Raw genomic sequence first — 13,945 nt, 5'->3', positions numbered from 1 at the left:
TGTGGAACTGAACCCAGAGAGAGACAGCACCTTATAAGAACAGAAGAAATAGGAGCAGGAGTAGGCCATACAGCTGCTCGAGCCTGCTCCACCATTCAATAAGATCATGGCTGATCTGATCATGGACTCAGCTCCACTTCCCTGCCCGCTTCCCATAACTTCTTATCCCCTTATCATTCAAGAAACTCTCTATTTCTGTCTTAAATTTATTCAATGTCCCAGCTTCTACAGCTCTCTGATAGTAGAAATTTCTCCTCATCTCTGTTTTAAATTGACGGCCTCTTATTCTAAGATCATGCCTTCCAGTTCTAGTCTCCCCCATCAGTGGAAACATCCTCTCTGCATCCACCTTTACAAGCCCGCTTATATCTTATACATTTTGATTAGATCACCTCTCATTCTTTTGAATTCCAATGAGTAGAGTCCCAACCTACTCAAGCTTTCTCCCTCATTCACGGAATCAACCTAGTGAACCTTCTCTGAACTGCCTCCAAAGCAAGTATATCCTTTCGTAAATATGGAAACCAAAACTGCATGCAGTATTCCAGGTGTGGCCTCACCAATACGTTGCACAACTGTAGCAAGACTTCCCTGCTTTTAAACTCCATTCCATTGGCCTTCCTGATCACTTGCTGTACCTGCATACTATCCTTTTGTGTTTCATGCACAAGTATCCCCAAGTCCCACTGTACTGTGGCACTTTGCAATCTGTCTCCATTTAAATAATAACTTGCTCTTTGATTTTTTTTCTGCCAAAGTGCATGACCTCACACTTTCTAACATTATACTCCATCTGCCAAATTTTTGCCCGCTCACTGAGCCTCTCTGTGTCCTTTTGCAGATTTTACTTGTCCTCCCATCTTTGTATCGTCGGCAAACTTGGTTACGTTACACTCAGTCCCTTCTTCCAAATCGTTAATATAGAATGTAAATAGTTGGGGTCCCAGCACTGGTCCCTGTGGCACCCCACTAGTTACTGGTTGCCATCCAGAGAATGAACCATTTATCCTGATTCTCTGTTCTCTGTTCTCTGTTAGTTAGCCAATCCTCTATCCATGCTAATATATTACCCCCGTGCCCGTGGACTTTTATCTTGTGCAGTAACCTTTTATGTGGCAACTTGTCAAATGCCTTCTGGAAATCCAAATACACCACATCCACTGGTTCCCCCTTATTCACCAGGTTCGTTACATCCCCAAAGAATTCCAGCAAATTTGTCAAACATGACTTCCCCTTCATAAATCCATGCTGACTCTGCATGACTGAATTTTGCTTCTTTAATAATGGATCCAACATTTTCCCAATCACAGATATTAGGCTAACTGGTCTATAGTTTCCTGCTTTTTGTCTGCCTCCTTTTTGAAATAGGGGCATTACATTTGCAGTTTTCCAATCTGCTGGGACCTCCCCAGAATCCAGGGAATTTTGGTAAATTACAACCAATGCATCCACAATCCCTGCCGCTACTTCTCTTAAGACTCTAGGATACAAGCCATCTGGTCCAGGGGTTTTATCTACCTTTAATCCCATTATCTTACTGAGTACCACTTCCTTAGTGATTGTGTTAAGTTCCTCCCCCTCCCCCCCCCCCCGTATCCCCTTGACTATCCACTGTTGGAATATTGTTAGTGTCCTCTAACGTAAAGACTGATACAAAATATTTGTTCAGAGTTTCTGCCATCTCCCTGTTCCCTGTTACTAATTCCCCGGTCTCGTCCTCTAAAGGACCAGCAATTACTTTAGCCACTCTTTTCCTTTTTATATACCTATAGAAACTCTTGTTATCTGTTTTTATATTTTGTGCTAGTTTACTTTCACAGTCTATCTTCCCTTTCTTACTCATTTTTTAGGTATTCTTTGCTGGTTTTTAAAAGCTTCCCAGTTTTTTGTCGTCCCACTAGATTTGGTCACTTTGTATGCCCTGTTTTTAATGGATAACGTCCTTTATTTCTTTAGCTAGCCACGGATGGCTCTATTTTCTCTTGCACCTTTTCCTCCTCACTGGAATAGATTTTTCTTGAGAGTTGTGAAATATCTCCTTAAATGTACACCATTGTTCATCAACCGTCCTGCACTTTAATCTATTTTCCCAGTCCAAGTTACCCAACTCTGCCCTCATACCTTTATAGTCTCCTTTATTTAAGCTTAGTACGCTGATTAGAGATCCAACTTTCTCACCCGGCATCTGAATTTGAAATTCAATCATGTTATGATCACTCATTCCGAGGGGATCCTTTACTAGGAGATTGTTTATTAATCCTGTCTCATTACACAGGACCAGATCTAAGATAGCCTGCCCCCTGGTTGGTTCCGTTACATACTGCTCAAGGAACCTGTCCCTTATGCACTCCATGAACTCCTCCTCAAGGCTGCCCTGACCAATTTGATTTATCCAATCAATATGGAGATTAAAATCACCTATGATTATTGTTGTTCCCTTTTTACAAGCCCCCACTATTTCCTGGTTTATGCTGCGACCAACAGAGTTGCTACTGTTCGGGAGCCTATAGACTATGCCCACCAATGACCTTTTCCCCTTATTGTTCCTTATTTCCACCCAAACTGTTTCAACATCCTTATCATTTGAGACAATATCGTTTTTTTACTATTGCAGTGATTCCATCCTTTATCAATAGAGCTACCCCACCTCCTTTTCCTTTCTGTCTGTCCTTCCGGATTGTCAAGTACCCCTGAATATTTAATTCCTGGTCCTTGTAACCACGTCTCTGTAATGGCTATCAGATCATACCCATTTGTCTCAATTTGTTACGTCAACTTATCTATTTTGTTACAAATGCTACGTGCATTTAGACAAAGTGCCTTTAAGTTTGTTTGTTTTTTTACCCTTTTTTCCTGCTTGTTTCCTCTCTCCTTCAAACTCACTTTCTTTATTTTTGCTTTCTAATTCCAGCTTTGCTCCCCTCCCTGCTGAATCTATTGTCAGGTTTCCATCCTCCTGCCAAGCTAGTTTAAATCCTCCCCAACAACACTAGCAAACCCCCTCACCCTCCCACAAGGATATTGGTCCGGCTCTGTTGAGGTGCAACCCATTCGGTTTGTACAGGTCCCACCTCCCCCAGAAGTGGTCCCAATGTGTCAGGAATCTAAAGCCCTCCCTCTTGCACCATCTCTCCAGCCACGCATTCATCTGCTCTATCCTCCTATTTCTGTACTCACTAGCTCGTGGCACTGGGAGTAATGCAGAGATTACTACCTTTTGAGGTCCTGCTTTTTAATCTCCCTGCTAGCTCCCTAAACTCTGCCTGCTGGAGAGGGGAGGGAGGGGAAACAGTGAATGTGAAATTGAACACAGCCAGAGTTAGCGCCTTCAGGGAAGAGGCGGATGGGAGGGAGGGGAACATGCGAGTATACAACTGAACTCAGCCAGAGTCAACACCTTCAGGGGAGGGGAACCAGTGAGTCTAAAACTGAACCCAGCCAGAGTCAGCACCTTCAGGGAAGGGGAACCAGTAAGTGAAGAACTGAACCCAGCCAGAGTCAGCACCTTCAGGGGAGGGGAACCAGTGAGTCTAAAACTGAACCCAGCCAGAGTCAGCACCTTCAGGGAAGAGAGAGAGGGGAACCAGTGAATGTAGAACTGAACCCAGCCAGAGTCAGCACCTTCAGGGGAGGAGTGGGAGGGGAACCAGTGAGTGCAGAACTGAAACCAGACAGAGTCTGCATCTTCAGGGGAGGAGAGGGGAGGCAATTCAGAGAAAGTTCACGAGGTTGATTCCGGAGATGAGGGGGTTCTTATGAGGAAATGTTGAGGAGGATGGGGGCAATATATTAGCATGGATAGGGGATTGGCTAACTAACAGAAAACAGAGAGTCGGGATAAATGGTTCATTCTCGGTTTGGCAATCAGTAACTAGTCGGTTGCCGCAGGGATCAGTGCTGGGACCCCAGCTATTTACAATCTATATTAACGACTGGGAACAAGGAACCGAGTGTAACATAGCCAAGTTTGCTGACGATATAAAGATGGGAGGAAAAGCAATGAGTGAGGAGGACACACAAAATCTGCAAAAGGACAGAAGCTTAGGGAATGGGCAAAAATTTGGGAGATGGAGTATAATATTGCAAAGTGTGAGGTCACGCACTTTGGCAGAAAAAAAATCAAAGAGCAAGTTGTTATTTAAATGCAGAAAAATTGCAACGTGCTGCAGTACAGTGGGACCTGGGGGGTACTTGTGCATGAAATACAAAAGGTTAGTATGCAGGTACAGCAAGTGATCAGGAAGGTCAATGGAATCTTGGCCTTTATTGCAAAGGGGATGGAGTATAAAAGCAGGGAAGTCTAGCTACAGTTGTACAGAGTATTGGTGAGGCCACACCTGGAATACTGCGTGCACTTTTGGCTTCCATATTGAAGAAAGGATACACTTGCTTTGGAGGCAGTTCAGAGAGGGTTCACAGGTTGATTCCGGAGATGAGGGGGCTGACTTATGAGGAAAGGTTGAGTAGGTTGGGCCTCTACTCATTGGAATTCAAAAGAATGAGAGGTGATCTTATCAAAACACATATACGATTATGAGGGAGCTTGACAAGGTGGATGCAGAGAGAATGTTTCCACTGAAAGGAGAGAATAGAACTTGGGGGCATAATCTTGGTATAAGGGGCCGCCCATTTAAAACTGAGATGAGGAGAAATTTCTTTTCTCAGGGTTGTAAATCTGTGGAATTTGCTGCCTCAGAGAGCTGTGGAAGCTGGGACATTTGTATAAATTTAAGACAGAAATAGACAGTTTCTTAAACGATAAGGGGTTATGGGAATCGGGCGGGGAAGTGGGCCTGAGTCCATGATCGGATCACGAATAATCGTATTAAATGGCGGAGCAGGCTCGAGGGGCCGTATGGCCTACTTCTGCTCCTATTTCTTATGTTAACCAGTGAGTGCAGAACTAAAACCAGCCAGAGTCAGCATCTTCAGGGGAGGGGAGGGGAACCAGTAAGTGCAGAACTGAACCCAGCCAAAGTTAGCATCTTAAGGGAGGAGAGGGGAGGCAGTTCAGAGAAGGTTCACGAGGTTGATTTCAGAGATGAGTGTGTGAACTTATGATGAAATATTGAGGAGGTTGGGAGCAATATATTCGCATGGATAGAGGATTGGTTAACTAACAGAAAACAGAGAGTCGAGCTAAATGGTTCGTTCTTGGGTTGGCAACTAGTAACTAGTGGGGTGCCGCAGGGATCAGTATTGGGACCCCAACTATTTACAATCTATACTAATGACTTGGAAGAAGGGACTGATTGTAACGTAGCGAAATTTGCTGATGATACAAAGATGAGAGGAAAAGCAATGTGTGAGGAGGACACACAAAATCTGCAAAACGACATAGACAGGCTAAGTGCGTGAGCGAAAATTTGGCAGCTGGAGTATAATGTGGAAAGTGTGAGGTCATGCACTTTGGCAGAAAAAAATGAAAGAGCAAGTTATTATTTAAATGGAGAAAGATTGCAAAGTGCCGCAGTACAGCAGGACCTGGGGGTACTTGTGCATGAAATGCAGATACAGCAAGTGATCAGGAAGACCAATGGTATCTTGGCCTTTATTGCAAAGGGGATGGAGTCTAAAAGCTGGGAAGTCTTGCTACAGCTATATAAGGTATTGGTGAGGCCACACCTAGAATGCTGCATGCAGTTTTGGTTTCCAATTTTACGAAAGGATATACTTGCTTTGGGGGCAGTTCAGAGAAGGTTCACAAGGTTGATTCCGGGGATGAGGGGGTTGACTTATGAGGAAAGGTTGAGTAGGTTGGGCCTCTACTCATTGGAATTCAGAAGAATGAGAGGTGACCTTATCGAAACATATAAGATTTATGAGGGGGCTTGACAAGGTGAATGCAGAGAGGATGTTTCTACTGATGGGGGAGACTAGAACTAGAGGGCATAATCTTAGAATAAGGGGCCGCCCATTTAAAACTGTGATGAGGAGAAATGTCTTCTCTCAGAGGGTTGTAAATCTGTGGAATTTGCTGCCTCAGAGAGGTATGGAAGCCGGGCCACTGAATAAATTTAAGACAGAAATAGACAGTATCTTAACCGATAAGGGGTTATGGGGAGCGGGCGGGTAAGTGGAGCTGAGTCCATGCTCGAATCAGCCATGATCTTATTGAATGACAGAGTAGGCTCGTGGGGCCGTATGGCCTACTCCTGTTCCTATTTCTTATGTTCTTATGTTCTCTGCCCACTCCTCATAACCCCTTATCCGCTTATCATTTAGAAACTGAGTAATTGGGAGGAGGGTCCAGTGACCCTGCTGGAAAATGCACGTGTGAGGCCTCAGGTGAGGACAGTGGAAAAGCCTGTCGACACTCACTGTTGAGGTTCACACAGGGAGATTGGGCACATAGGTCACTACTGGAGAGAAACTGGTGAGTGTAGAACTGAACCCAGCCAGAGTCAGCACCTTCAGGGGAGGAGAGGGAGGGGAACCAGTGAATGTAGAACTGAACCCAGCCAGAGTCAGCACCTTCAGGGGAGGAGAGGGAGGGGAACCAGTGAATGTAGAACTGAACCCAGCCAGTATTAGTGGTGAAAACTGGGAGTGGAGGAGAAACAGTCTAAAAATGTGCGATAGTTTTGGATTTCAGCACAGCAGGAGGGACAATGTGTGGGACAGGGATTTACAGCTTTGGAAGAACAAGAGAGGAAAGAATGTTCCATGGAAACTCGGGGGCCAAGTTTCGACCGACCCGTAGAATGGCGCACCTCCGAGAGGTCCGTCGACTTTCTAGAAGGAAAAGCGCACCTAATACTTACCTCGGGATTCTCCACGATGATCAGGCCTGCTTTGGACTGGGTGCAGCGCAGCAGAAGCAGTGGGGGGCGGAGCTACAGCCCTTCGCCGAAAAAGTGCCGGCAGCTGCGCGCGTGCCCAGTGGAGTCTGTGCACATGCGCAGTAGTTCCTGGTCCTCCCAGCGCATTGTGGCTCCGGGTGACCCTCTCCCTGGTCGAGTAGCCTGCCTGCCTCACCGTCCCTCGCCTCGCTGCTGCCTAAACCCGGGCCTCGCCTCACCGTCCCTCACCTCGCTACTGCTCACCCTCGGGCCTTGCCTCGCCGCTGCCCAACCTCGGGCCTCACCTCGCCACCACTGCTCTTACCTCAAGGCCCTAGCCGGCCCGCCTGAACACCTCCTCCACGATGGGGCCGCCCGACCACCTCCTCGGCAGCGGGCCCCACCGGACCACCTCCTCGACGGCGGGGCACACCCGAGCTCTTCCCCTTGAAAATGTAATCAGGCAGGCAGGGCTAAGTGTGGGCCGTGTGCTGCTGGAGGGCTCCCGGTGCTCCCCAACGCATCGGTGCTGCAGTAGGTGAGGTAGGAACTTATAATTTTTTATTTATTGATTTATTGATTTTTTAAATTTATTTATTTATTTATTTATTTATTTATTTATTGATCATTTATTATTGATGATGGTTCTTTATTTTTAAAAGAGAAGTGTTTAATGCTTTGGAAAATCCTCTAACTTCACTTCCCCCTCCCCTTAACTCTGGCTACCTGCGCCTGATTGCTAAAGTGTCCGCAAGGTTTTTCTGAGCATATCAAAATGGACATTGACTCAGGCCTAAGTTAGTTTGGAGTAACTTTTCGCTGTCTCAACTTACTTAAATGGCCAAAACAGGCGTAAGTGGCTGGTAACGCCCCCTTTTGGGAAAAAAAACTGAACTAAAAAGAAACTGAACGGAAAAAAAACTGAACTAACCGACTGAAACTGGAGCAAACTAAATGGGGAGAATTGCGATTTCTAGGATTCTCAAAAAAACTCGTTGTTCCAAAAAAATAGGAGCAACTCCTGTCGAAACTTGGTCCCTAGATTGTCTATTCTGAATTTCTGTCTTGTACTGACAGTGATGAGTTTTATTATCTCCTTTTACAGAATATTAGAAGGGGAGATTTTCAGACAGGAAGCACAAACCAAACATCACATCAAGATCTGACGGAGTCAATCGATTCATCAGGACTTGAATATCATCAGCCTTTGAAAGTGAAAGGAGAAATGTTTGTCTGTTCTGCCTGTGGGAAAAGATTTCAAATGTCAGTGTGACTGGAAAGGCTCCGAGACACACACACCCGAGTGAGTGTTCCACTGCCTATTGAAAGAGCTTTAGCCAGTTACACATCCTGAAAAAACATCGCACCATTCACCGCGCGGAGAAACTGTAAACGTGTTTTGTGCGTGGGCGAGGCTTCAACTGATCATCCAACCATGGAGAGTCACAAGGACACCCGCACCATGGAGAAACCGTGGAAATGTGGTGACTGTGGGAAGGTATTCAGATCACCATCAGAGCGGGAAATTCATCGACTCAATCACACTGGGGAAAGGCCATTCACCTGCTCTGAGTGTGGGAAGGGATTCACTCAGTCATCCACCCTGCTGACACACCAGCGAGTTCACACTGGGGAGAGGCCGTTCACCTGCTCTGAGTGTGGAAAGGGATTCACTACATCATCCCACCTGCTGACACACCAGCGAGTTCACACTGGGGAGAGGCCATTCACCTGCTCTGAATGTGGGAAGGGATTCACTACATCATCCCACCTGCTGACACACCAGCGAGTTCACACTGGGGAGAGGCCGTTCACCTGCTCTGAGTGTGGGAAGGGATTCACTCAGTCATCCCACCTGCTGATACACCAGCGAGTTCACACTGGGGAGAGGCCGTTCACCTGCTCTGAGTGTGGGAAGGGATTCACTTGTTCATCCGACCTGGTGAAACACCAGCGAGTTCACACTGGAGAGAGGCCGTTCACTTGCTCTGAGTGTGGGAAGGGATTCACTTGTTCATCCGACCTGGTGAAACACCAGCGAGTTCACACTGGGGAGAGGCCATTCACCTGCTCTGAGTGTGGGAAGGGATTCACTCATTCATCCCACCTGCTGAGACACCAGCGAGTTCACACTGGGGAGAGGTCATTCACCTGCTCTGAGTGTGGGAAGGGATTCACTCGGTCATCCGACCTGCTGACACACCAGCGAGTTCACACTGGGGAGAGGCCGTTCACCTGCTCTGAGTGTGGGAAGCGATTCACTCGGTCATCCCACCTGCTGAGACACCAGCAAGTTCACACTGGGGAGAGGCCATTCACCTGCTCTGAGTGTGGGAAGGGATTCACTACATCATCCCACCTGCTGAGACACCAGCGAGTTCACAAGTGACTGCAGGGGTTGGAATCTGTTGTTATTGCTGCTGTGAATCACATCCCGACTGAATCATGTTCATTCTGACAGTTGGGGTTTGTTTCTGCTGATAACCCTATTACTGGGCTGGACTTTAATATTCTGGATATATTGCTGATTGTGTTCTCGGGGCTGCAGTGTCCATTTAAGAAACGCTGTGTGTTACCTTTCCCCTTAATTCAGCAACTCTCAACAGAAAGTTAGTTTGCAATAAAATTCTGAACTTTTACTTTAATCCTAAACTGATCTTTGGTACAAAATCTACAATAGTGTGTGAAAGTTTCCACTGAATAAAATCTCCAATTAGAAAGAGCTTGCTGACAATTCTTACTGACTTGCACATTACACACAGTGGCCCCTCCATTATCCACCAGAAAGAAGGGGAATGGGAATTAGTGGGGAATCAGTGTCCCCAAATGTTGCCCCTCCCATCTGGTGTCGCAATCCCCTTGGCACGGGAATGGAGTCAAGTCCAGACCAAAACTGTGCGCAGTACTCCAGATGTGGTCTTATCAATGCCCTGTACAATTGTAGCAGGACTTCCCTACTTTCATACTCTATCCCCCTTGCAATAAAGGCCAGCATTCCATTTGCCTTCTGATTACTTGCTCTACCTGCATGCTAATCTTTTGAGTTTCATGTACAAGAACCCCCAGATCTTTCTGCACTACAGCATTTTGTAATCGTCTCCATTTAAATAATAATTTGCTTTTTTATTTTTCCTACCAAAGGAGCTAACCTGACATTTTACCACATTATAGTCCATCTGCCAGATTTTTGCCCGCTCATTGAGCCTATCTATATCACTTTGTAGATTCTTTGCGTCCTCCTCACAACTTGCTTTACCACCTTACTTTGTGTCATCAGAAAATTTGGCTGCGTTACACTCGGTCCCTTTATCCAAATCATTAATATAAATTGTAAATTGTTGAAGCCCCAGCACTGATCCCTGCGGCACCCCACTAGTTACAGTTTGCCAACCAGAAAATGACCCATTTCTGCTGACTCTGTTTTCTGTTAGGTAGCCAATCCTCTATCCATTCTGATATATTGCCCCCAATCCCTTGAGCTCTTACCTTAGAAACATAGAAACATAGAAAATAGGTGCAGGAGTAGGCCATTTGGCACTTCGAGCCTGCACCGCCATTCAATGAGTTCATGGCTGAACATGCAACTTCAGTACCCCATTCCTGCTTTCTCGCCATACCCCTTGATCCCCCTAGTAGTAAGGACTACATCTAACTCCTTTTTGAATATATTTAGTGAATTGGCCTCAACAACTTTCTGTGGTAGAGAATTCCACAGGTTCACCACTCTCTGGGCGAAGAAGTTCCTCCTCATCTCGGTCCTAAATGGCTTATCCCTTATCCTTAGACTGTGACCCCTGGTTCTGGACTTCCCCAACATTGGGAACATTGTTCCTGCATCTAATCTGTCTAAACCCGTCAGAATTTTAAACGTTTCTATGAGGTCCCCTCTCATTCTTCTGAACTCCAGTGAATACAAGCCCAGTTGATCCAGTCTTTCTTGATAGGTCAGTCCCACCATCCCGGGAATCAGTCTGGTGAATCTTCGCTGCACTCCCTCAATAGCAAGAATGTCCTTCCTCAAGTTAGGAGACCAAAACTGTACACAATACTCCAGGTGTGGCCTCACCAAGGCCCTGTACAACTGTAGCAACACCTCCCTGACCCTGTACTCAAATCCCCTTGCTATGAAGGCCAACATGCCATTTGCTTTCTTAACCGCCTGCTGTACCTGCATGCCAACCTTCAATGACTGATGTACCATGACACCCAGGTCTCGTTGCACCTTCCCTTTTCCTAATCTGTCACCATTCAGATAATAGTCTGTCTCTCTGTTTTTACCACCAAAGTGGATAACCTCACATTTATCCACATTATACTTCATCTGCCATGCATTTGCCCACTCACCTAACCTATCCAAGTCACTCTGCAGCCTCATAGCATCCTCCTCGCAGCTCACACTGCCACCCAACTTTGTGTCATCCGCAAATTTGGAGATACTACATTTAATCCCCTCGTCTAAATCATTAATGTACAGTGTAAACAGCTGGGGTCCCAGCACAGAACCTTGTGGTACCCCACTAGTCACTGCCTGCCATTCTGAAAAGTACCCATTTACTCCTCTTTGCTTCCTGTCTGATAACCAGTTCTTAATCCATGTCAGCACACTACTCCCAATCCCATGTGCTTTAACTTTGCACATTAATCTCTTGTGTGGGACCTTGTTGAAAGCCTTCTGAAAGTCCAAATATACCACATCAACTGGTTCTCCCTGGAAACATCCTCAAATAATTCCAGGAGATTTGTCAAGCATGATTTCCCTTTCACAAATCCATGCTGACTTGGACCTATCATGTCACCTCTTTCCAAATGCGCTGCTATGACATCCTGAATAATTGATTCCATCATTTTACCCACTACTGAGGTCAGGCTGACCGGTCTATAATTCCCTGTTTTCTCTCTCCGTCCTTTTTTAAAAAGTGAGGTTACATTGGCTACCCTCCACTCGATAGGAACTGATCCAGAGTCTATGGAATGTTGGAAAATGACTGTCAATGCATCCGCTATTTCCAAGGCCACCTCCTTAAGTACTCTGGGATGCAGTCCATCAGGCCCTGGGGATTTATCGGCCTTCAATCCCATCAGTTTCCCCAACACAATTTCCCGACTAATAAGGATTTCCCTCAGTTCCTCCTTCTTTCTGGACCCTCTGACCCCTTTTATATCCGGAAGGTTGTTTGTGTCCTCCTTAGTGAATACCGAAGCAAAGTACTTGTTCAATTGGTCTGCCATTTCTTTGTTCCCCGTTATGACTTCCCCTGATTCTGACTGCTGGGGACCTATGTTTGTCTTTACTAACCTTTTTCTCTTTACATATCTATAGAAACTTTTGCAGTCCGTCTTAATGTTCCCTGCAAGCTTCTTCTCGGACTCCATTTTCCCTGCCCTAATCAAACCCTTTGTCCTCCTCTGCTGAGTTCTAAATTTCTCCCAGTCCCCAGGTTCACTGCTATTTCTGGCCAATTTGTATGCCACTTCCTTGGCTTTAATACTATCCCTGATTTCCCTTGATAGCCACAGTTGAGCCACCTTCCCTTTTTTATTTTTACGCCAGACAGGAATGTACAATTGTTGTAGTTCATCCATGCGGTCTCTAAATGTCTGCCATTGCCCATCCACAGTCATCCCCTTAAGTATCATTCACCAATCTATCCTAGCCAATTCACGCCTCATACCTTCAAAGTTACCCTTCTTTAAGTTCTGGACCATGGTCTCTGAATTAACTGTTTCATTCTCCATCCTAATGTAGAATTCCACCATATTATGGTCACTCTTCCCCAAGGGCCTTGCACAATGAGATTGCAAATTAATCCTCTCTCATTGCACAACACCCAGTCTAAGATGGCCTCCCCCCTAGTTGGTTCCTCGACATATTGGTCTAGAAAACCATCCCTTATGCACTCCAGAAATCCTCCTCCACCATATTGCTTCCAGTTTGGTTGGCCCAATCTATATGCATATTCAAGTCACCCATTATAACTGCTGCACCTTTATTGCATGCACCCCTAATTTCCTGTTTGATGCCCTCCCCAACATCACTCCTACTGTTTGGAGGTATGTACACAACTCCCACTAATGTTTTTTGCCCTTTGGTGTTCTGCAGCTCTACCCATATAGATTCCACATCATCCAAGCTAATGACTTCCTAACTATTGCATTAATCTCCTCTTTAACCAGCAATGCTATCCCACCTCCTTTTCCTTTTATTCTATCCTTCCTGAATGTTGAATACCCATGGATGTTGAGTTCCCAGCCCTGATCATCCTGGAGCCACGTCTCTGTAATCCCAATCACATCATATCTGTTAACATCTATTGTGCAGTAACCTTTTGTGTGACACCTTCTCGAATGTTTTCTGGAAATGCAAATATACAACATCAACTGGTTCTCCTTTATCCACTCTGCTTGTTACATCTTCAAACAACTCCAGCAAATTTGTCAAAACATGATTTCCCTTTCATAAAACCATGCTGACTGCCTGACTGTGGTATGATTTTCTAAATATCCTGCTACTACTTCCTTAATGCTGGACTCCAGTATTTTCCCACTGAAATGGTAGGCTAACTGGTCTATGGTTTCCTGCCCTCTGCCTCCCTCCTTTCTTGAATAGGGGTGTTACATTTGCAGTTTTCCAATCCGCTGGGACCTCTCCAGAATTCAAGGAATTTTGGTAGATTACAACCAGTGCATCCAGTATTTCTGAAGCCACTTCTTTTAAGACCCTAGGATGCATGCTATCAGGTCTTGGGGACTTGTCCACCTTTAGTCCCATTTGTTTGCTGAGTACTTTATCTCTAGTGATAGTGACTATTTTAAGTCCCGCCTCACCCCACCCTCACCACCGCAATAACTCCTTGATTATCAACTGTTGGGATGTTTTTAGTGTCCTCTGCCGTGATCAACAATACAAAATATTTGTTCAAAATCTCTGCCATTTCCGTGTTTCCCGTTATTAATTCTCCAGTCTCATCCTCGAAGGGACCAACATTTACTTTAGCCGCTTGTTTCCATTTTGTATACCTGTAGAAGCTCTTACTGTCTGTTTTTATATTTCTTGCTAGTTTGTTCTCATATGCTATCTTCGCTGTCTTTATTATTTTTTTAGTCATCCTTTGCTGGTTTCTAAAAATTTCCCAATCTTCTGGCCTTCCACTGTGCTTCGCAAC

General features: G+C 45.5%; 2 protein-coding genes across 9 annotated transcripts in view; one reads left to right on the top strand and one right to left on the bottom strand.

Annotated features, from left to right (window-relative positions):
• Positions 1–9,502, top strand: part of LOC139254506 (zinc finger protein 436-like) — a 38,371-nt gene extending 28,869 nt beyond the window's left edge. For all 8 annotated transcript variants that reach the window (XM_070873725.1, XM_070873726.1, XM_070873722.1 and 5 more), the window contains one exon: positions 7,888–9,502. In XM_070873725.1, coding sequence (XP_070729826.1) covers positions 8,218–9,171 — 954 coding nt within the window. In that variant the 5' untranslated portion in view covers positions 7,888–8,217 and the 3' untranslated portion in view covers positions 9,172–9,502. The remainder of the gene's footprint in view (positions 1–7,887) is intronic.
• LOC139254510 (zinc finger protein 664-like) overlaps positions 1–13,945 on the bottom strand; it is a 77,885-nt gene that overhangs the window by 25,741 nt on the left and 38,199 nt on the right. The gene's annotated exons all lie outside the window — the stretch shown is intronic.

Source organism: Pristiophorus japonicus, unplaced genomic scaffold, assembly GCF_044704955.1.
Source record: "Pristiophorus japonicus isolate sPriJap1 unplaced genomic scaffold, sPriJap1.hap1 HAP1_SCAFFOLD_557, whole genome shotgun sequence".
Lineage (NCBI taxonomy): Eukaryota > Metazoa > Chordata > Chondrichthyes > Pristiophoridae > Pristiophorus > Pristiophorus japonicus.
The sequence above is the reverse complement of the archived record's forward strand: the minus strand, read 5'-3'. Positions and strand labels throughout refer to the sequence as shown.